The sequence below is a fragment of the Pyrgilauda ruficollis genome, unplaced genomic scaffold, assembly GCF_017590135.1.
Source record: "Pyrgilauda ruficollis isolate IOZ18807 unplaced genomic scaffold, ASM1759013v1 scaffold15, whole genome shotgun sequence".
In the NCBI taxonomy this organism is placed as follows: domain Eukaryota; kingdom Metazoa; phylum Chordata; class Aves; order Passeriformes; family Passeridae; genus Pyrgilauda; species Pyrgilauda ruficollis.
The window spans coordinates 9,401,539-9,425,477 of NW_024513654.1; the positions used below are offsets into that span (position 1 = coordinate 9,401,539).

Below are 23,939 nucleotides of genomic sequence, written 5' to 3' on the forward strand. Positions count from 1 at the left end.
GAAGTTTGGAAATCACTTCAGGCAGTACAGCTGTAATAATGCAGGACAAAATGCAAAGCAGCTACTACTAGGCCAAGCAAAGCCAAGTACCAAACTACAGCAAATTAAGGATTCATTATGAGTCTTAACAAAAAAATACTAATAGAAAGGAAAAAGAGGGTGTTGTGGAAAGAGCTTTTAAAAGGGAACACTTGTCTGCAATTTCACAGATAGCATCTTACTTGGAGGCAGTGGGGTAGATTGATCTCTAAAGACTCTTAAAAGGTTTTGCAGCAGAAAAAAAATAGTTGCAAGGCACATAGATCATTAACCATGCAGCCCAGGCTGCCAGCTGCTCACTCAGAAACTCCAGATGGCTCCTCCTCTGAAACATCATCATTTCATCTTGGTAATCAAATTATCTCCCACTCTTACAATCTGAAGTGAGGCAAGGGTTGAACGAAGAGATGATGTATTTTATTTGACTGAGATGGATTGTGAAAACAAAACAAATTAGCTTTCAAGGCACTCAGCCTGTTCCAGTTGTATCAAAGCTAACCATCTCCAGCCCTCTAACGCCTCTCTTTCTACCATGGCCATCACAAAGAGTTCACAACACCAGCTGTGCTCTACAGAGCTGCACAGTATTCAGATTTTATGCAGTATTTGTACACTAAACATACAGTGGGTATCTCCCACCATTGGAGAGCAGGACCTGTCACTGGAGAGCAGTGCTGGGACACTGGGTATCCTGAAGCACTTGGGCTGGATTAATGGCACAAACATGTCATCTGTTTGTCTCGCCAGAGACACACAAGACACCATCTGCATATTGCTGAGGGCCTTGGTACAGCCTTCAGGACATGGGGTGGCAGAAACAAGACACATTCTTCACTTTTCACTCAATTAGAGCCACATAGCATGGTTCTTGAGGCCAGGCTCATCTGGGAGTGCTCACTTCAACCATCTGAACAAAAAGCAGTCACAACCAGAAAGCTCCCCCCAGTCCAGGTGACTGCCAAGCTCTGGCTGGCACCAATTGTTGGCAGGATGCTCCCTGTCATGGAAGGATCAGGGAAGATTCCTTTTCTTCTCTTTTTTTAACTATGTGAATGTATTATGTAGCTTTGTAGAAAGACTTCAAGGAAGAAAATAAAACCCAACCAGCGCAGTCTCCAATTTCTATTAAAAAAAAAATTTAAAAAAAAGTAGTATCAGAAATTTCCCAGTATTTTCAGAAAATGTTGGGCTTTGACAGTTTAAAAAGGTCAGCTGAAATATTCAAAAGTCACATCTTCCAAAACAATGAACTCTTACTAGCATGAAGAGAGTATTCTAAATCCTGGCATTATTTAAATCAGCACACTATGAAAAATTTCATATTAATTCTGGTTTTTATACCTAGTTGCAAGAGATAATGGAAGACAGTTATAGCTAATCAGAGGAAACAATTAATTACAGCAGAGGGTGGCCTGCATCTGAAGTATAAATCCTAACCTGATCCTTGCCTAGTGGGATTATTCCTCACCAGAGCTTAGTACTAAACTTTATGAGCCACTCAACTTTAACTTTCATAACAGAACTGTACTTTTATTACACAAAGAACAAAAGAGATTGCTAAAGGCCATGAACAAGGAAAAAGACTCAGAGCTGGGACTAGAAAACCACAGAGAAAGGCAGCAGAAATTATCCGAGAATAGAAGAGGTTTAGTTTGAAGAGAAACTAAAAAACTAGAACTCCATGACTTGGAGAAAAAATGCTGCCATTTATGAAAATAAACTGTCTTGGTTTGTCTTTGGCAACCTAAGACAAACCCAAAACCTTCAAGAAGGTAAAAAGCGGAAGAACAGGAAAAAAACTGTTCATAAATTTCTAGTTCTACAAGAAGTAGGAGTTACCAAATGAAATAAGGTGGTGTGGTTCAAAACAAACAAAAGGAAGTACTTTTTCACCCAGCACATAATTATATTGTAGAATTATTAGACACAGGATGTTGCAGAGGCCAGAAATACACAGAGATGTAAAATTAAAAAAAAAAAAAAGAAAATAAAAAGGAAAAATAAAGTTTCTTCTGTGAATTTGCTTCATCTATCAAGGCTACTAAACGCAGTGATGCAGATGCTGTTTCCTTTCTGCAAGCCCTTCCTACAGTGGTTGGTGAGGCCAGGAGCAGTACAGCAGAGGAGCTGCACATCCTGATGTGCACATCTGCCCAGCCCTGTCAGACAGGGGGATGGCAGCTGGTCCAACATCACGGCAGGGAGTGCCATGCTGGTGAGGACACTGGCTTGTTTTCGGACTGTTGGATCACTTATGGTGACAGGGACTGACTCACCTCAAAGACCAAAATTTAGGTATTTTGATCAGACCTCTACTTATTTTAATCAGCAGGGACCCGATGAAATGACAGAAACACTCATTATTGCATGAGTGACTGCTACACACTCTGAGAGCTGGTTCCAGCTTTTTAAAGCAACCAGCTGCAGTCCTCGTCCTCTTTCCTCATGTCCAAAATGCTGAGGTCTTTCTATTCTGACTTCCAAGGACACTGGATTTTTGTTTGTTTGTTTGTAGGGCACAATGTAAGCATGACTTTCTTGAAGCACTCTATGCAATGAGCTTGACAGAGCTGGAAGATATCAGTTTAATCAGTGCCATGGCAGCTTGGCAATACTGTCTTTTATTAAACCTAAAGATTAAATGCTGGTCTTTTAGGCATCACAATTCTATACCTACTTTAATTTTGTTGCTGCTGAAATGCGTTTTGCACTAAAATCCAAGATTTATTTTTGCCATCAGAGAGAAAGCTGTAGGATTTTTTTACTACATGCCCCACTAAAACATAACAAAATGAATATAAAATTTTTTTACCAATATTTGCTGTACAGAAGATCTCCAGTCTACACGACTCTGAGTAAAGAAGTTACTATCATCCAACTTCTGAAGTTTCCTGTAATTGCTCTACATGAAAATCTATATTTTGAGATCTTTTGGAGAATAATAAGTATATAATGAGAACGCAGTTCTTAATAATTTGAAGTGCTGCAAAAGTAGACTTACATCCAGGTTAGTGTCAGACTAGAAATACTAGAAAACTTTGAAAAGACTCAGTGGCAGCTTATTTACAAATATACTATTTATAATGAATGCATTGATACAGAATGACTCTTATAAAAAAGCAAGGCAATCTTTTATATAGACATAACAACATTACAATAATTCAGATTAAAAGTACATTTTTGTAGACTGTTTACACTCTCACTTCGGTTTTAACCACAAAATTAGTGTGGTCTGATATTTTTCCACAGCAAAGGTCCTGTGCAGTCCTGGTTAAGATCTAAATCAGAATAATAATAAACATAATTTTTTGATATTTGCTAATGTGAAAACAAACCCATTTGTAGATCCTATCATTTGTTTGTAATCATCCTTATTGTGTCTTGAAGTTTGTGTTGTGCAAATGACCACCAACTGCACGTTTCTAACTAGAAGCTATTTTGGCATTTCTTTTGATACAGCTGAGGTGTGACACTGACAGGAAAATTCTTCGTTGCATCCAGATATGAAAAGTGTCCTGATATGGATTTGTGCTGATTTAGAAGTTTAATTTAGTTTTGGGTTAAAAAAAATAAAAAAGGGGGAGAAAAAAATAACCTCTCAAAGCTTTCTAATTGTTAAATAAAAGAGATTTTTCAAATCCCAAGGATTGAAGATGACACTTGAATTCCAGGTGACACAATGGGTTTAAGCACTAACCAGAGAGACAATCCAAGTATCAATTGTCTAAATCATGAACAAACACAACCTTCAAGATGTCTAAACATGCACGTTCCTAAAAATACTGAATCAAAAAGAGGCACTGAAGCGAATATTCTACAATCCAAATCCTTCTAAAAAGGGTGCATGAAGTCAAAATGGAAAGTCCCAATTATACAACTCTGTGACTCAACTTAACAAGCAGCATTTCCACTGCACTTACACCAGACAATTCTGGTGACAAACTTGAATATGGGACAGTAAGAAACACAACATTAAAAGGCTTATGCTAAAAAACTTTTGCAGAGAATTATAAAAAAACCTCCTATTTAGCAAATTAAAATGCAATATTGTGACCAACGTGAGTCACAACAGCAACTGTTCCTTCTTTTCATGGCTTAGCAAATCTCTGATCTGCTTTACACCTTTCCAGACTTCCATAATACTACACAGTCTATAACAATTTAGCTTGTTAAATCAAGGCATGATTCAGGATAGTGTCTATGGGTCATGAGTATGTATGTACACAGGCACAGACACCTACAAAATTGATATTTTGGCTATGGACAAGTAATCAAGGTCATGATTTTCACCCAAAGTAGACTCTCATATTTTTCAGTAACAGTTCTAAATTATTTCCCTCAGTATAGCAAGGAGAATAAACACTTAATACAAGTATCTGGGAATCACTCGTTTCTCAATCTTATTTTCAAAAATGCTGTAAATAATTTATTTCTCTACCTTGTCTATGCTTTCATACATGTATAGATACACAAATACATTTTTGTATTTATGTATACATACAGTTGTCAGAATGACATTCTTTCAATTCATACTTTAACTGATATGGGCAAATAAAATTTTTAAACATGTGTAAGTCAGTATGTGTGTTCAACTGAATGTCACCAGGCAATAAAACCACCTAGAATCTACAACAGTTAACAACCCAGCATCCTGGGAAATGCAAAAGTCTGTTATTTCAGGAGGTAAGACCATTTTGAATGATCAAAATGGCTGGTTTTATATGGATCTATGTATAGATCTGGATATAAATCCATGTATTGTACTTATAAGGATTTATATACATGTATTTCCAACCTGTGCCAGATATATAATGCTTTAAACTTTCAGATAATTTTAAAGAACTTTTCAGATTCTTCTGACTTGTTTTCTCCTGCACCAGAACTTCTCTCACACTGCTCTTATTCACATCTCCCTTGAGACACTGAAAAAATAAGCATTCACCTCGAAATGTATAAAATTAAACTTCTAAAACAGGGCTCAGGATTATCTGGCATTGCAACAACCATAATAGTACAAAGATAGTTTGAAAAAAATATCCTATTTTTAATATAGTAATGAATTAAAACATAGCTTTATTTATTCCTATAAGTGTACTGAAAAGAATAGCTTGTTTTTAAGTGAGTGTAACGAGCACTATTTTGGTAACCAACTTCTCCACAGGAATTTATGTGCGAGAGGGTCAGCTCCAATCATACAGTCATTAACCATGTACCTTAACAAGGTGAATAATCAACATATTTACAATCTAAACAAATTCAATCCCTTGAACTCTTATAAAAACGGGATTGAGGAGCAGACAGGGAATGAGACCAAGACGTTTGGAAACACAAGGGGTCGCCACTTTTGCTTTAAGGAACCATATTAACCAAACCGGTTTCCCCCCTAGTGACCTGAGGGCACAAACACGGACTTTGCAGTATATTCAGAATTTCAATTACAGTCTTGATACTAAGCACTTCAGCATCTTCATATTTTAACTCCTTAGTGCTGAGAAAGATTAACTCAGGCAGAACTGTAAGGAACTAGCCTTTTATAAACTAAAGTCTAAACTGAAAAGCTACAGTAGATGTAAAAAAAAAAAATGGGAAGGGGGGAAGGAACGACAGAGAGAGTGTGTGAGAAAGAACAGAACATTACTTAGTAAAATCCAGTGACATCTACAATAGTTTTACAGCATGTTTAAGCCCTCTAAGGTTTTATATCTCCACCTGCCTTCCATTTAAAACTTACTCCTTGTTAATGAAAAGACATACAACAAAACAAAATGCAAGTAGATTGAGGAAATATGTCTAAATAAGCACGCCTGAAAGCCAGAAATAATATTCCCAAACTTCTGCATGTGAAACAGATTTCCCATGTCATCCATTGATTTGATTTTGTGCAAAAGGTACAGCCCTGTAAGCCACACTACCCCAGCAGCAATTCCAGTGAGTATAAACAGAACAGTTCTTGGGTAACCATGGAATGTGACTGCCTCGAGTTCTTACCCTCCTGAAAAAGGACAACTGCAAGTGCAGCAATAGTGGAAATCTCCCTGAAGCATCTTCTGCCTTCTAAAGAGCCAAGAAATTAGTGATAAAACTGAATGTCCACTACTTACAGTGTTTCTCTTGAGCTACCAACATCTGCACAAATGAAAAAGGTGCCTCTTTTTTAACAGATCGGTTTAATACTGAAACAGATAGGATGAAGTTAAAAAAGAATAATCAAGATACTGAACTGAATATTTTGAAGCAAGTGCCCCAGCTGTGGGGAAAAGTGCATTTAGTTCAGCAGCAAAACAGCACAGTGTGAAGATATTGTGCTTGGACACAGAAGTTCCATAATGGAAGGAGGTACAAGGCAAGTCAAGATATAAAACCATAGTACATTGTTAACCAACCTTAAAACTTACATATATTGCAGTGTTTAAAAGTAAGACACATTCATTTATTGTACAAGGTCTATAAGGAATCCTTAAAATTGCCTGTTGTAATGACTCAACATTGTAATAAAAATGTACATATATATTATTTCCTTGTCACTTAACTGTACTGTTAGACCTCATGGACTTGTTACTTCACACAATGAAAACCGCTCTTCACTGAGGATACTCCACATTTTTACCAATCTGAAAAGGTTTACTTGTGCTAGAAAAGACCAACCGCAAAAGGCTCAGTTCAGATATGTTATGCCTGCAACTGATAACTCAGGGAAGCAAGACTTAAAGGAATTCAAGCTTTTTTTTTTTCTTTTCTTTTTGTTTTGACTGCATCCTTTTCACCTGCCAGTTGTTCTGATGAGTATGCTTTTCATATACAAACTGGTTGATAAAAATTCATCAGCAGAGGCATATAAACTCTAGATATGATTGATTAAAACAGAGCAAATCAGAATAAAACAAAATCCAGTGATTTACTCTGACTGTAAACAATATAAAAACACCATTTGCTTCAAATCTCAAAATAAGTTAAAAGAAAATACCAACCTCAGGGGACATGACCCTTTCAGGTTTTGACACCAAAAAAAAAAGGGGGGGGAGGGGAGGGGAGGAAAACAGAAAAGTTCATTATATAAAGGTTATACATTTCTCTTAACTGAAAGTAAATCTAAGCAAAACTGGTTTTGTCCCTTAAATTTAAACTTTGAGTTCATTGGCAATTGTTTTAAATGAACTGGCATTTTCAGATTATTCAGACAACTTCCATCAAGTTCAGCAAAGAAAACTTAGACAAGCATTTTTACAGAATTTAAAAAAAAATCTAAATGGCTATGATTCCTCTATTAGCAGAAACACATAATGCAGTCTTAAATTTGCCTTTTTATATTATTTATATATTTATATATATATAATATAATATAAACCACATATATTATATTATATATACATATACAGACAATTACAACATTAATGCAGTTTGTATTTTGTACAGTGTATTGGACAAGTCGATGAGCATCAGACCATGGCACGATATGGTCCCTGCATTTTTAGGAACTGAATGATGAAGGAGGGTCCTCCTGCAACAATCTGAGGTGGAAGGTGGCTGAGCGGGCAGTTCTCAATGCTCATTATTGACAGTTTGCTGCAAAGAGCCAGCTCAAAGGGAAGGCTGTGCAGATTGGGGTTGTCATTCAAATACAGTTCTTCCAGATTCTCCAGTGTACCTGGTTAAAATAAAATAGTAAGTAGTAGTAATATCTTTTTGATTCATGCAGTTTATAACTTTTAGACAGAGGCTCTGAGTCCACTTGAAGACTCTTTCCTATACAGAACCCTGAGTCACTGAGACTCCTGTTCTCAAGCACAGCAAGTTCTGTTCACCAGTACCTAAGCAAAAACCAATTTGCTTTAACTTCCCTGTAAAAATATCCATTGAGGCATCTCCTTTAGATAATAAATGAACTGCAAATATAGAGAATAAGAGAACTGAAAGTGAATTCACCTTAGCCATTCACAAGCTATGCAAGTGCAGGCAACATGGAACAGCTCAAAAGGACCTAGGAAATATTATGCCATACAGGATCTATTGTCTCTTTAAAAATATCTATGCTATTCTTTTTATGTAATTAGAAGCCATATATTAAAGACCTGAAGCTGTAACTGTCATATGTCACAGTAAAAAAGCAGAAGAGTGTGACTTCTCTGCACAGAAAGATTAATTTATGAATTTATTAAATGGAACTAACAAGTGTGAAACTTTTTTCCTGCATTAAAATTTTACAGTTTGCCTCTACACACACTGCAATACAGGTTAACCAGAAGCTGGAAAACAGAGTAATTTCTTCTTAAGACTTCCATTCCTCCTTTCAAAAACATAGAAGTCCTCCCCAAAATATTCCCCACTTTCCCATCTTATACACCATAAACATCTCCTATACCTAAGAGACTATTTAATCTTTCACAAGAGAAAGCAGCTGGCAGGACTCATGGCATGGAAAACCAACCAAAAGGAGAAGCTATAGAAGAAATAATGAGAAGCAGCTGATAGCATGATACATGAAAGTCACACCTGACAATAAGTAACTATTCTCTCATCTGTGAAGACAACCAGCTTTAATAACTAAACTGCACTCCTACAATGGTATTTAAAATGTTCTTACTGATTTTAATTCCACAGTTTGTTTCCACAGCATCGAAACTCTCTCCACTAGCTTATAAATTACAAAGCTCTGGGTTTAGTTTATTTCAGGTTTTTCTCACATTGAGGCACTTATAAGATGAGCAGCTGTAATGGCTCCTCACCAAAGAGGATGCGAGAGACAAACCATGCCTTCTTCATCTGCACATCACTCTAGTGCTATTCCTGTGGCACATCCTTCACATCAGGCTGCACATATCTAGAAGTTTCAAATTAATTTTGTGGCTTTTACTGATGGGCAAAATAGCTGGCTATGATATGTGCTTTGCCCAGACACACTGCATCAAACCAGACAACGGGATCTTACCAATTTCCTCAGGAAGGTGTGTGAGAAGGTTCTCTCCGAGTCCAAGGTGCGTCAGATTGGTGAGATGACCAATTCCTCTTGGAAGGGTGGTCAGCTGATTGTTAGTCAGAACCAATTTCTAAGGGAAAACCACATTTTTACAAATTTAATTGATGATTTTTGCTTGGAATGACAGCAAGTAACAAGATATGTGGCTGACAAATGAATGGGTTCTACTCTCAAGAATTTGAACTAGATAAATTTCAACGATTCATCAACATTTCTAATCTCTATCAAGCATCACTGAATGTAAAAATAAAAAAGTGCTTAATAAAACACATGCCTAAACATAGAAGATTTCATGAGCATGACTGAAATAATTCCTGGGGTGGTATCATGCTCATGGTACAACAGTTAAAACCTTCACAGATTTTTTGCTCAGTATTAACTAATAAAGCTGGGGAACAGATAATGGGGACTAATTGTGAGTGAAGTTGCACAAGACTCTTAACTTTTGTTTCTATGTCCACTCTCAAATAGTTTCCACTCATCCAAAAAGCTGCAATTAAATCAGCATGGTGTAAATAAAGGACGTAAGATGTTTATCTTGACCAATTATTGTTTCACCTGCAGATCCTTGAGGTAAGCTATTTCATTTGGCAAGGATTCCAGTTTGTTTTCCTCTAGATCTAATTCTCGGAGTTTCCGCAGATTTCCAATTCCATGGGGAAGTTTCTTTAGGAGATTGTTTGACAAGATAAGAACCTCAAAAAAGAAACACCACACACAGAATTTCAGCAACAAAATAAGTAAATAGCAGATTAAGATACTTTTTTTTAATATATTTTCAAGTAATGAAGTCCAATATTAGCCTACATTTACATTAAGGAAGTAGTTTAGCATTTAAAAAAAATAAAACAAGTCAGTGATTTAACATAATTTTTTCAAGTTTTTAATGATACAAATACATACATTTAGTATATACTTCTTTCAAATATTATTATACATAATAATAAATGTAAAGCAAAAACAATAGAAACCTTATTTCTTCAAATGACCAAAGAAAAACAATTTCTTCCTGAATTTGCTGCATATCATTTTGTTAGGCTTCCTTATAGCCATCTCACAATCATGTTTTACATTATTTTCTGTGCTTGCCAAGGCCTCCTTAAAAAGCTTAGTACTTCCTCTTCTCCCTATGTCCCTTTGGTTAGGAGCAGCAGCAGCAAATAAACACACAGATGGGAGCAGCTAAGCAGAACACTGGCTTTCCAAAATGGGCTGCCATCACACACCCACACCTACTACAGTGATGTCCTCTTGTTTTTCTCCTCCTTTCTGAGTTGAATTATAAATACCCCAGGTCCAAAAAGTGTATCTTTATTTGCAGGGTTAGCAGAGTTAACAGTTATTCATTATTTCACAGGCAAGTTAACAGGGGTTACACTAATACACCATTTTTCCTCCAGAGAAACCCTGCAGTTCTTGGAAGTAATCAAGCCTCATAACAGTACCATGAGTAGTCAGGTAATTAATTACTGATTAAACAATGCTATTATCTAGCTCTTTAAGGAGGCACATTGAAACATAAGGATGTGAAAGAGCAGCCAGTGTGGACCGTCATGCCAGCCACACACAACCAGTCAAGGCTGCAAGTGCCTGTCTTCTACCAACAATCCCAACTCTCACTGGTTTCATGTAATGTGAAAATACCAGAGGCAGGAACAAAACAAAGGCATGGTGAGAATCAAAGTGAAAATCAAAGTGAAAGAAAGCCAGTGCCTGAGGATTAGCACAAGCAGCATTTCAGAGACCATCCTTTATGCACTACACATGCACGAAGCAGTGAGAACAGTAATGTTTTAATTGCATATCAAGAAACAAAGGCAGGAACAGACAATATTACCTACGTGCAATGCAGCTGACTTAGCACTGCTGTGGGAACTTTCACTTTTGTGTAAACACCGCCCAAACAGCCCTTTGTGTTTGATTTTTTAATTACAGAGAGACACAGTGGTAACAGGTCAGCAAACCAAGCAGCTCTCCAGCTTCAGCAGCTGACAGACCACCAGCAAACCCAGTTGTTAGAGGTTACTAATTTCCCAATCACATCAACCACAGCCGTAACTTAAAAGGGAACTGGGCTATTAAGTAACTATTACTCTGTCATAATTTTAGCCCCACACTACAGGAATAATTAGATATTCACAGAAGTCACACTGGAAATTTGCAATTTCAAATATGCCATTTGTTATAGTTCTTTAACAGATTTTTCCCAGCAACTCACAGAGCCTACAAAGTCCCCTCAACTGCCCAAACAAGTACCTCTGTCTTTCTGTCCCTCCAAGGCAATAATTTGTCTCTGCTGATGGTACCCTGAGAAACAGGATGAGGGGACAGAGCAGGTTTAGTTCATGCTTTTCACCTACAAGTTCTTCCTCCTCAAAGGCTGGGAATTCCCACCTGGCTGCCTACAAGGTTCACAGAGGTACACTCAAACCACCCCTGGCTGTCAAACATTTCATTATGTTTTTCTGATCCCTGATGCTTCCATGCTGGTCTCCAGGAACTGAACCAAGTTCAGCAACATTGCATTTACAACACAGATTCCTGTTGAGAAAAATTTTCTTTCCACCTGGCTAAAAATATAGCTGTACATAGTGGTTTGTGCACACTCATCAAGAGCCTAAAGAACATTCAAAAGCCGTTTACGACGGCCACAAACAGATGCAACAGGGGATTAAGCAGCACAGATACACACATTTATTTAGCTTTATTTGACTCAAAAGTAATATTACTTAAACCTGAAGTAGAGAATGTGTTGCAAGTATTCACTTAGCTGTTAACTTCTACTCTTCTCACCTCGAGAGAAACAAGCCCAGAGACATCCTCAGGGATTTTCGTGAGCTGGTTAGTCGCTAAGTTCAGTTCTACCATACTTGTCCAAGTCCCGAAGTCCAAGGGGAGGGACGTCAGCTGATTGTCCTGTGATTTAACATATCAGACATTTAGGGTCTGTCCTTGCCAGAAGTTGGGAAGGCATCTGACAGATTAAACAAACTGCTAACAGAAATACTTCATAACAACATAGCTGATAATGAAATCAGAAGAATAAAATGTTATTAATTGGCTTTTTTTTTTTCAAATTCCACCAAATATTACTGGTGCCAATTTAAAGAATTGACTCTCTGTTACTAAGATAAACTGAAGTGCAAAAATTAGAAGCACATAATCCTCAAGATCTTTAAAAAAAATATTTTTTAACCACTGTCCTATTTCTGCTGAATACAATGGATGGTGGACACAAAAAAAAGAACAAAAAGTTCACTGTGACTTACAAAGGTGCTAACAGCAAATGTTTTAATCCTAAAAATATAGAGATTTTTAAAAAAATCTAAACAAATCAATCAAGAGAATAAACACCATCACTAAAAAAATCCCACCAGAACCCACACCCTAAACCCTGTTGAGAGGAAAAAAGCCAACAAACCCACAACCAAAAAAAGAAAAAAAGAACCAAAAAAACCCCATACACTTTAATGGCTCAGAGTAAAAGCATCTGAAATTACTCTGAACATGTTACTGCTCAAAATATTTTTTAAATATTTGATTTAGACCAGACACCACAAAATCTTTCAAAAAATGGTCACACAAAGTTGTGGTAAACAGGCAAAGTTACAAATGGGTATGTGAAAAAACTGGACAATGCAAATTGAGGATTCATTTGTGTCAAACTGTTCTAAAACAGTCACTGAGCTTAGCTACTGATCAAGCATTTCTTGAAATAAATCCATTCATAGAAAAATATCATCTCTTTTCCCTACTTTAACAGTATTAGCACACTTAAAAATTCTTTTGCTTTGCTCTTCAAATATTGCCAAAAGTCTCTAGACTTAGGTTTTGAAAGACTATACTTTAAAAAGTTATTTTACATAGTTCTGTTTATAACGTAAAGTTTAACAGTCTCTGAGGGAGAAATCTACATGCTTGTGTCCCAAGTGGATATTCAAGAACTTTGCAGCCAGCTGTCTTATTTTCATTGTTCAAACTGAAGCAAATGTGACAAAATCTTAACTAACAAAACATAAAGAAAATTAGTAACATCTTGATAGCACTATTTTACACTAATACAGAATTATTTATATATGTGATAGCAGCAGCATCCACTTCAGCATGATAAATTCATTCCTTACATTATTAAGTCTGCCAGAATTCATGGAGCAGCAAACAGTGCTCCTCATTGATTTTACACAGTAGCATGTTTCTGTGCCTCACCTTCATGTTCAGCTTACTTAATACTTTAGCTCTGGAGAAAATTCCAAAGGGGATTTTATTGATGCGGTTGTGCTCCATATTGAGAGAGTAGATTGTGGAGAACTGGGACGGGCCACCCACAGGATAGGACTGGAAGCAGTTCCTGGCCAATGTTAAACTAGTCAGTTTGACAAGGCTGGATAAAAGACCCTGTAGAAAGAAGAAAACCACCCAAGAACTTAGGACAGATTTATTTGAATGCATCTCTTTTCCCTTATGGGTCTAATGAGAAATGTTTTTCCCCCCTCAAGTCCATCCCCTGAAGAAGTGTTGCAACACACAAACCAGTGTTAAATTTGATAAAACTTCCACCAGCAACAATCTCTGTTCACAGTCATCAGTCACTACCTTATTTCCCCCTTCTTCCCTGCATGCTGACAGATACAAAAAAAGCAAACATACCACATTTAAAAGCACAGGTTTGGGGGGTTTGGTAACTTTTCTCCTCTGAAAGCAACTTTTCTAAGGACATGTTGCTCCAGGAGAGCAGGGGCAGTGTGTCCATCCCATCCCCAGCAGCTGTTTTGGCTCCAGTAACTCACCCACATCAAAATGGGGCCTAAAGAAATACCAACCCCACACAATGGCTCCCAAAAGAGGCATTTGATAATTCCAGTACAAATCTTTGGTAGCTTCATAAAAATCCATACTGTGATCACAACTTGTCAGTGTCTTGTAATTATACCATAATAGTTTCAGATAATCAGACAGAGAAAAAGAATAGGATGGGTTGGAAAATTCCATTGTTTTTTTCCTCTTTCTAAAATATTCCTAAGTAGTTACTGCTCTATTTTTTTCCCCTTAAAAAAATAAAAAGCAAGAAGCCTATAGGTAAGCTGGATAGCAAGGGCTGCCCACTGAATCCAGAGTTTTATTTCTTTTGACAATCTAATTAGATTCCAAAATCCCAGCAGCCCATATCTCAGTTCATGTAGTAGTTATGTGCCAAGCACATTGCTGGAACTGTGGAGATGGATAATGAGATCTAAATTACTGCTGAAGTGTCACCTTTGCTTATTACTACACCAACTTGAATCCAGCCCTATTTGCTTAAGTATTACAGAAATTGGAGATTTATGCATGGCATTACATACCATAAATAATGCAACATCTGCAATCAGGAATGAGCAGTAACAAGATAATGATTCCAACCATATTCCTAATGTCAGTATTTCTGGATTGCAATTTGAATATGGAGCTCCATATTCATTGTAAATGCTTTGAGAACATGGCTTTGCTGTTTCACCAGGAAAGCTTTGGCTACTTTTATAGTTTATTAACATTATTGTAAATAAAATAGGATCTAACAGGGACTTACCTACATGCCCTGGCTAAAACTTTAGACAGTGGGGGCATCTCAGCAAATATCAGTGAGGCATTTTCCTCACTACAGATAAAATAATGGATCTTGAAATCAGTATTAATCTAATCCAATCATTAATTAGTATAATCTTTGGTTAGGAAATATTGTTTCTACCTATACTTTAACTAAAATATATTAGTCCTAGGGTTAGGCAGTCCCTGAGCTCTAACACACTTCATTGCTTCAGATGGATCTTGGCATTTCAAAAAGCTGGTTTTGAAGGCTGCTTGTATACCAAAAAAATATCTAAAATATGTTAGCTAATTCACTCTAATAGCCTAGAGTAATTAAATGCATTTGAAGGGAAGCGAGAGAGCTTTGGCAGTACAAAGAGAACAATGCTCTTACATCTATGAGAGCTGCTTTCTTCCAGCCCATCCTTTTAAGATAAAATATTTATTAGGCATTGTGTCAGCAGCTTCAGCTATGTTTTGAAATTCACAAATTTCTTCTACAAATACAGTTCTTTGTCTTATAGCACAACATGCTTTATTTTAAGCAGATTACAGCATAAACGATACACTTCTGCAAACTTAAGTATTAACATATTGTGGGCAAATATACCTGAAGAAGGCAGCACAGTTACAAGAGGTTGTATTATGATTAAACATGTTTTAAAGCAAGTAATCATCCCTCACGTTAGCTTTTTGTAATTACACTGTAGTTTCTTTTGTAACACATCTGGGTGGGGTGGGCTAGCTTAGCTCTCATCCTAAAAGCAGCCTGGTGCTTTCACTCTAGCATTTTCTTAAATTACAGTCTTGCCCAAACATTTATTAAATTCTCTGTTTCAGTCTATCATTGCTGAGCTCAGAAATTTATCTGAGGAAAATTAGTTACTTGCTGCCCTTTGTTACTGTAAATACTTTGCCTAATTCCAAGTGTATTTTTTTTTCTTCTATTTATAGTTTGCTATATACATATTTAGATAACCTTTAACCTCATTTCATACTAGTAATTTCGACAACTTGGGGTCATGGGGATGACAGCTTAGAAAAGCAGTTTGACCATCATTAAAACAGAAGAGACTATGTTGTGTCATAAAGTCTTCATCTTAAAAGGTTCTAAAGAAATTTAATAAATATCAAAAATAAGAAGCAATCACATCAGATTTTTTTTCTGTCATCTGAACAATTACTTCCAGGCACTAATGCTTCACAAAGCAGAAACACTGAGAAACACTTATCTGTTTTGAAGGGTGGGAATCTGAACTCATTATTTAAGGTTTTCTAAAGATACAGCACAGCAAATACAACCACGTGTTGCTCCCAGTTTTGACTCAAGTTGTATAACATTAGTCCTTCTCTACTGATTAAATATACCTAATATTTACACAATTGACATAATTCACATTACTTTTAGGTTAAAACAAAGGGTATTCCTCAGAGTTAAGATGCAAGATGAAATAATTTCCCCTGTTCCACTCCCTTTACAAAACATGGATGCTCTCCAGCAGCATCCCTTCCCCAGTCCTCACCTCTGGTAAAGTAGAAATGTTGTTGTTCTCCAAGTTCAGCTCATCAAGTTCACTGCATTTTGCTAAAGACTTGGGAATTGCTGACAGCCTATTGTACCTCAGGCCAAGACGACTTAGACTGGACAGATTTCCTACGGGTAGAAAACAGGTGTTAATATTCTGTGAGAATCACACAAACGCACAGAACAAGGTGTGACTTCTGATTCTTCTGTTGTCTCTCACCCTATACTTCAGATTTTCAAATGGTGAAATGGAGCTATCATCCCAAAACAGGAGATACATATATTTCCAATGCTGAAGTCAACCATGCAGAAGTAGATTGTGCATATTAAATATTATTCTGAAGTTCTGCATAATATGATAAGCAAGCAAAGCTTATTGTCCTATTGTAAAAGTCCTTCTATCCTGATCTTTCTATCAACAAAATATACTATCATTTTTCCAGATGTCCCAAAATGACTTTTTAAAATTACAGGCAGTATATTCAATGTCATGAATCATATTACCAGAAGTGGGCATGCATCATACTATTCAGGCCCTGGCAAAACAATTTCCTCTGCAGGGAAAAAAACCCTCACAGCTTTACCATCCTCCAACAGCAAGAAAACCTTTAATTGGTGATAGGAAAAACCCCAGAATTTCCAAGTTTATGAGTGATACTGAAGGAAAAGTCTGGAGGAAGTCTACAAAAATCTGGACAGTAGTTAATTTAAAAATATTTCTGAATATTGCTAGGCTGATGGTCCCAGTTGATATTCTTTCTGTCAGGGAATAAAAATCTTGAGAAACTTGCAACTTGAAAATTTCCTATTTGAAGCTGCCTTTAGCTCCAACCTTTGCCATCTAACAAGTACTAAAGACCAAAACCAACTGCTCAAGGATGTTGTTGAACTACAAGGTGCTGGGGCATTTAGCCTCTCCTGCAGGTAGCAAGGCCTTGAACTTCACTGAAAAGCCAACTGCCAAATTGTACAAAGAAACTTGACCTCTGGCTCATCCCTACAATCAGAAAAGGTGTCTGTGCAGGTGTGGACTTCACACCAGGGGAGTTTGCGAACACACAATTAATGCACACAATCAGTTCCTTGCAAAACATTTGCTGATTTACACTCTCTTTTACAACCATCCATGGCACAATACCTTTGTTCTGCAAATTGAAATACCAGACAAACATATTAGAAAGGAAACACAGAATTTAACAAATAGTAGAATCAATAACCAGAAGTAATTTTAAAAGATGAAAGGGTCTTAATATGTACAGTCTAACTGCTCATTACATGGACGATGTATTAGTGTCTATGCATGTCCACTTATACAAAAACCTTATACAAACTGGAGCACAGTGAAGGAAGAAGTAAATGTAGAGTATGTGTGCTAGACAGAGAAAAACTTTCAACAAAGCAAGCAAGAAAATATCTCTTTCCTGAATCTGGTCGAAATAAATGTCCCAACATCACCAAATAGTTGGGAGCATAGATAATAAAAACTTGAAACTAGAAAGAATATAGTATGATTTTGCAGTCGTTTCTAAAACAGAGAAGTCACAAGAGCAGTGAAAGTAAAGAAACAAAAAAAAAGCTCCAAAAAAATAGCAGAAAACAAAAAACGTTAGCTCCTCCATAAAACTGCAACTGAAAAAAATTCAAACCCCACAAACCCCTTAATATAGAACAAAAATCATCTACATCTTCCAAATCGAGAAAAAAAGAGGATGAGTCTTCAAGTGCATATGTGATAATTATCTGACAAGCTCAGCAACAAATTTTTCTTAGTACCATCAACAACTAAACAAAAGTCACAACAGGTAGCTACACACCACTGCTTAACTAGTAGTATATTCAATTGGGATTTTGAGTTCTAGTTTTTAAAGTGCTGAATTCTAAACAAGTATAAAATTAAGTTTTATAGAAGCAGCAAAGAAAGTCTTTACTTAATCAGAAAAAGGCATTTAAAATCCAAGTCTATCAATACTGCACTCCAATGCACAAATTTTCATGTTTTCCTGTTAAATCTGGCAATGCATATACACACAAGAGAATAATTGAGACCTGTTCTGATCCTACAGTCCATTAGTATAAAGACACAGATGTGTACATAACTTAGCTATTTCATGCTGTATTTGTGAGATCAGGCTTTGCTGGCTGAATAAAAAACTGGCCTTACTTCACACAGAAAACATTCTATTGCAAGGCTCCAAGATCACTGGGATTTGCTATCCTAGGGATGAACAAAACACACCCTGACTGTATTTCTCTGAATTGCTATTTAACATTTTACTAAAGAATGAACAACAAACTTCACACAAAATAAGATATAAACCTACTATTCTTTTCACTACCTAAAACATGCGCTAGATGCTGATCTGGATTTTTCAGGCAGCAGGGAACGTAGACAGCATGATGCCAACTGTTGCTTAGCAATACAACATTGCTCTGCCAGTTCCAGATTGTGAGCACAGGCTGTATGTATATGGCTCTCTTCCTACCAGCAATGTGGCATTTCAGATAAATGAAACAAGGCAGCCACTAGAGAGAGTCAAAATGTACCATAAAGAAGAGAATGACACACGTTGGCGATCCTCATGACATTATCATGAGGAGAAAAGAGGCATAAATAGCAGCTCCCAGTAATTTCTCCTTATCATAAGTAGCATTTCTTAATAGAACTTTATCACTGTTTCTTTACTAGTTATCTTCTCCATGGGAAAGACACACAAAGGCATAATAGAAGACACATTCCTTATGATTGTTTTACACACCACAGCACTAAATACAATTATTCCTGAGGACAAACCAGTAAGATTTCAGCTGCAGATGCATCAGTAGCACCTCTCCCACTGCTCTTGGAAGGACTGTCCTGAGCCCAGCTGATACAGGCAACATGAGCCACCTTCTCATTTCAAACCAGAATTCATTTACAGCCTCTCAGTCTTCTGTCAATAAGGCTCAGCTATCTTTTCATCCTCGGAGTGCATACACACACCTCATTGTGAATGTATCAGAGCGGGAAACCCTTAATAGCTTTTACCTTTGCATGCTGGACAAGCCACATTGTAGACACACTTTCACAAAACAGGATACAGCTCTTCCCTCTGCCCAGTGTGTCCAAGTTAACTTTTCTTTTTAACAGGAATGCACCAGTACAATGTTAACATTTGCCGCCATGATCCAGCGGCCAGTTGGCTAACATGAAAACCAAGTGATGAACTGTTTTACCACAGAAACTGCCACAAGATGCTCAAGACCATACCTGGTGCACTGAACCGTCAAATTATGCCACTTACAGCTCCCTGAGCTCAGGGTTATCTAGCTGATACCCATATTTACAGTTGCTTTACGGTGCTTGCACTCATCTCCATCATTCCCAGCTCAGCTACTGCTTTCGGAGATGGAACAGCACCAGGTATCTGCTGATGGGTTCTCAGGTTAGGTCTAAGGAATAAGGCACAGAAGGTAACAACTGATCATGATCAGCTCAGACTGTCACCAGGACCATTTGCAGTTGTACTTTTGTCACTGAAGCCGTACCTCAGCAGCTGCTCTGAACCAGCCCCTCGCAGGTAATGACTCAGAAAACGCTGCACTAGATGTTCATGTACGTGACAGTTTGATAACCACAAGAGAAAAGCAGATACCAGCAGGAAAAGCAACAAGCAAAACGCCTTCCAACTTGTTTTCTTAGAGAGCCTGTTATGAAAACCCGGTAAACTCAATTGCCTTATTCACTGTTACTTCTAAAAAATAAGATTGCAAAGCTTGACTAAGCCCTAAACTCACACCAGGCCTAAGCAAGTCACTGAAAAGTCACTTGCTTTAGTTCAACTTTTGTCAAAAACAGTTACTCTTAGGATTCAGGTTTCACAGATGCCTTGTCTCAGGACCATTTTCTCACCAGCACAGTATTAACACCCATGAGCAGATGCCAGCTCTCAGGGTTGAAGCAATCTAAGCACGGAATTCATAATCCCTTCACTGGAGTGACTTTATGTCTCTCTCAGGATTAGCTGCTTCATTTACACAGAAATGAATTAAAAATCTTTGGAAGCATGTAAATCCAGAAATATTAAATTAAACTGATACAATAAAAGGGATGTGAAATAGCTGGTTTAAATTAATTCTTTATTAAGGGTACTTAAAAATATTAATCAAAGGAAAAACAGGTGTTTTCCAATCCCCCCCCTCCAAAAAAAGAGAGAAGACAGAAAATAAAGCAGGAAACTATGCTAAGAAAACAATATTTTTTAGAAAGACCACTTGAAGTGGTCTCTACATCTCTTTTTTAAGTATTCCAAAATCAAGAGAAAAAGGAACTGGTAAGTTGAATAATACAAAGAAATACAAATTCCTAATTCAAAGCCCTACTAGTGCTTTTTAAACTGAGTGATAAATGCTCTCTTCTTCTGAGATTTACCACACCTCTTCCTTTCACTCCCTTAGTTAAAATAATCCTTCAAATTCCCTATCCTTAGATGAAAGGTCATTATTAATGTGAAACTTAGTTCATTAAGCTAATTTGATGTCAGGATCAGTTGCTTTCTTTTAAATAAACCAAAAGCATCAGATCAATTTAAAAATCTGCTCACTACACAAAACTTCTACAGATAATGTTAAAAACACAAATTGAACTTATAAGAGCTGTGCACATCAAAATCCCATACGATCATTATCAACAATATATGTGAACTTCAGCACACAATAGAAAATTGCAGGAACCTGCTACAAACAACATGGCACTATTAAGTACTTCAGATGGTCTAACTTGTATAAATATTCTTAGATTTAGATTTGACTCAACTTGGCACACAATGAGCAGTCACCTACTAAAGAACATGTTTTACATGGGCACATGTTACTTCATAGAGTGCCATGTGCTTAATTCACTGAGGGATCTTCTCCTAGCAAAAAAAATTTGCTGGTTTGCATACAAAAGATACCAGGTGTCATTTTCAACTAACTGAAAGCAAGAAGTACAGCCAAAATTAATAACACTTTTTTTAAAAAATTAAACGTGATGTCACTTTAAAAAAATACATTAATTAAATTTAATACACCACATGATATTAATCTTGCAGTGAGAATAACAAAGATGATAATATGAAATAAATTTCACATTGTATGGGAGATAGCAGACATGCTGGAGATAGGCAGTTGTGGACAGAGATTAAACACTGCATTCAGATATTTCAACAGTGGCTCCTGGTCTAAAATAGCCCTGAGTCAGAAGATGCCTGTACCACACTTTGCACTTCCAGATGTCAGCCAAACTCTGTGACAACTTTTTAACTGTATAACAGATTTTTAGGTGAAAGGAGCTGTTGGTGTGTTTAATCTAATCTCTTATCAGAAAGCAAACCGGTTCCCCTGATAGCTGTAGAGTAAAATGAAAGGCTTCAGATAAAGTGTTTAACCTGCAGTTGCACTCCACAAGCAGAGAGCAACAGCACAAAGTGACTGGTCCAACAAGACACCCCAAAAGACATCTCAGTGATCTTGCTGCAGAGAAGACAAGAACAAAATCCTATAGCCATTATTCATCTAGTCTGGGGGCACCTTCTTCCTAAATCAAGCTTGTAGGTTTGTACAAATTTAAACTCGTGTCACCGAACATCATCTGAGAGACAACAAATCCCTTCTACAATCCCTACATCCCTAATGTTTAATATGCTCTGGCTAAAGGCTGATGCCCTAGAAGAATGGGAATGGGGACAGGAAAGTGATGGGGGTGGGAGGGCAACCACTCTTAGCAGAACTGCAGGACAGAAGGGAATCTCTCCTGAACATTGCTACCAACTACCAAAGCCAAAGCATGAAATGTAATTATTCTGTTCCAAATACAAAAGTATAGTTAAACACAATACAAATTTTGACTTAATTTTACTGGTTTAACAGTAAAGTGACTTTTAGTCTATTTTAATTTTTCTTTTCAGCCACCAATACCTCCTGATATACCAAGAAGGCCAGTGTAGGAGGCCAAATCAAATTCACAAGTTATCAAAGTCCATCATTTTTTGCCCTGCTCAAACCAAAGTGCATTATCCTCCTTCTGCAAAATCTAGGAGTTCTGATGAAGATGTTATCTATTAGAAAACTATTTAACATTAATTTAAAATTAGTCTCTACCACCTCTACAAGTTTAAATGCCATCTGAAGAGAGCAAAGAGCTCTCTCTACTTTCAGTCTAACGGTATCATCCAAAGACAGGTTTTCGCTCATCATATCAGTATTAAAACACTAAATTGTGACCACAGGCAGTCAGTTATTTTCCAATCTGATTTCAGACTGTAACATTGCTGACTGTGTGAAAGATGCACACAAGATACTTGCAAAACCTGAGCAACAAAGGCTCAGGTACTCAATACACACCGCACACAACATCTGCATAAGGCTAGAGAGCACAAACTCTTAGTCACATGTTTCTGGAACTGTCTAGATGAAAATTGAACTTAAAACTCATTTCATATGTGTTCATCAAAATGCAAGTAACTCACAGACCCACTTGTCTCAATTCTGATGTGTTCCTTTGAATCACTCTTCCCTTGTGCCAACTCCTTCCATAAAGAAAATAAGATTATAGGCTTTTTCTTTCTGCAGTATACTAATCATTCTGAAAATGCTGAGCTGCAGTTATAATACATCCGTACACACTGGTCTCCACATCTAATTACTGTGTGAAGGTACATGCATTCACTAAAATAAACTGTCCCCACTCTACTCTTAGGATGAACATCCAACCAAAATACAAAATGAAAAAAAATTTCATAAATACATTGAATCAATAAACTCAGAATTAATTAGCCACTAGAAGCTAACCTAACCTTTAATGAAAGCAATACGTATGTATTTAACTATATTGGGTTCACATTGGAAATGTATTAATTAAAACATAAAATGGAAATTATAATTAGCTGAAAATGTTACAAAAATACGAAACACTTCACATTGCAACAGAGACAAAAACAACAGCTGGACCTTATTTTGAGCTATCAATGAAAGCATTGCATTTTACTCAATTCACACTGTATACAGTAAGACAAAGCAACTGAAATTTATTTAATTTTTCATTGGTTGTCTTTTTTTTTTTCCCTTTTCAAATGACTATTTAAAGCCTTTCTGGGAAAGTAAAGATATATATGAATGTAAATCTTATTGTATGAACAGTTTATACCTAACTGGCAATGAGATAAAAACATTAACCTTTCCTAAGTGAAAGGTGTGTTTAATTTTTTAAGTCTGCCCTACTATATAAAGCAAACATAAGAAATGTACAACACATGAATATATCTTAGCAATTTTAGCCAATTAAGTAATGTGAGAATTATTTTAGGGAGATCAGGGTTTCACTTTGCATTTCCCCTGCAGTTGAATGCTGTCCAACAGCAGATACCAGGAAAAGAACCTAAAGAAAGGGAAAAGGAAAAGGACACCCTGAAATTTCCTGAAGAGTGAGGGAAGATTCAACAGTGACTTCCCAAATGTAGAACCAACTGTTTTGATTTTCTTCTAACTGCCATGTCACACCCTGAGCTTTTAGCACCTGCATCAGCCCGTGCAAACACTGAGACCCAAACGTCCCCTGCCCATCACACACAGTACTGTCTGATCTTCACTATTGTGAGACACCTCAAAGCCTCATGCCCGCCCTTCTGAACTTGGAGGACAAAACAAGCAAGTCACTTCCCATTTATCCCCCACCTGACATTTTCCAGTCAATTTTGCTACTTTACATTTACTAAGTCTAGAACTGAAGGCAACAAGAACCAGAAGTTTTCCTTTATGAGACCACCACAAGAACTAGACAGGGTTTACAGTAATACAAAAATTAGAGTGGGAGCCACTGCTTTC

General features: G+C 36.9%; 1 protein-coding gene across 2 annotated transcripts in view; it reads right to left on the reverse strand.

The window, feature by feature from the left end:
* Window positions 1-3,098: 3,098 nt before the first annotated feature.
* The window catches only part of SHOC2 (SHOC2 leucine rich repeat scaffold protein), a 63,033-nt gene continuing 42,192 nt past the window's right edge, over window positions 3,099-23,939 (reverse strand). For both annotated transcript variants that reach the window (XM_041461226.1, XM_041461227.1), the window contains 6 exons: window positions 16,099-16,229; window positions 13,220-13,408; window positions 11,807-11,929; window positions 9,572-9,709; window positions 8,966-9,083; window positions 3,099-7,684 (listed from right to left, as the gene is read on the reverse strand). In XM_041461226.1, the coding sequence (XP_041317160.1) occupies window positions 7,476-7,684; window positions 8,966-9,083; window positions 9,572-9,709; window positions 11,807-11,929; window positions 13,220-13,408; window positions 16,099-16,229 (908 nt within the window). In that variant the 3' untranslated portion in view covers window positions 3,099-7,475. The remainder of the gene's footprint in view (window positions 7,685-8,965; window positions 9,084-9,571; window positions 9,710-11,806; window positions 11,930-13,219; window positions 13,409-16,098; window positions 16,230-23,939) is intronic.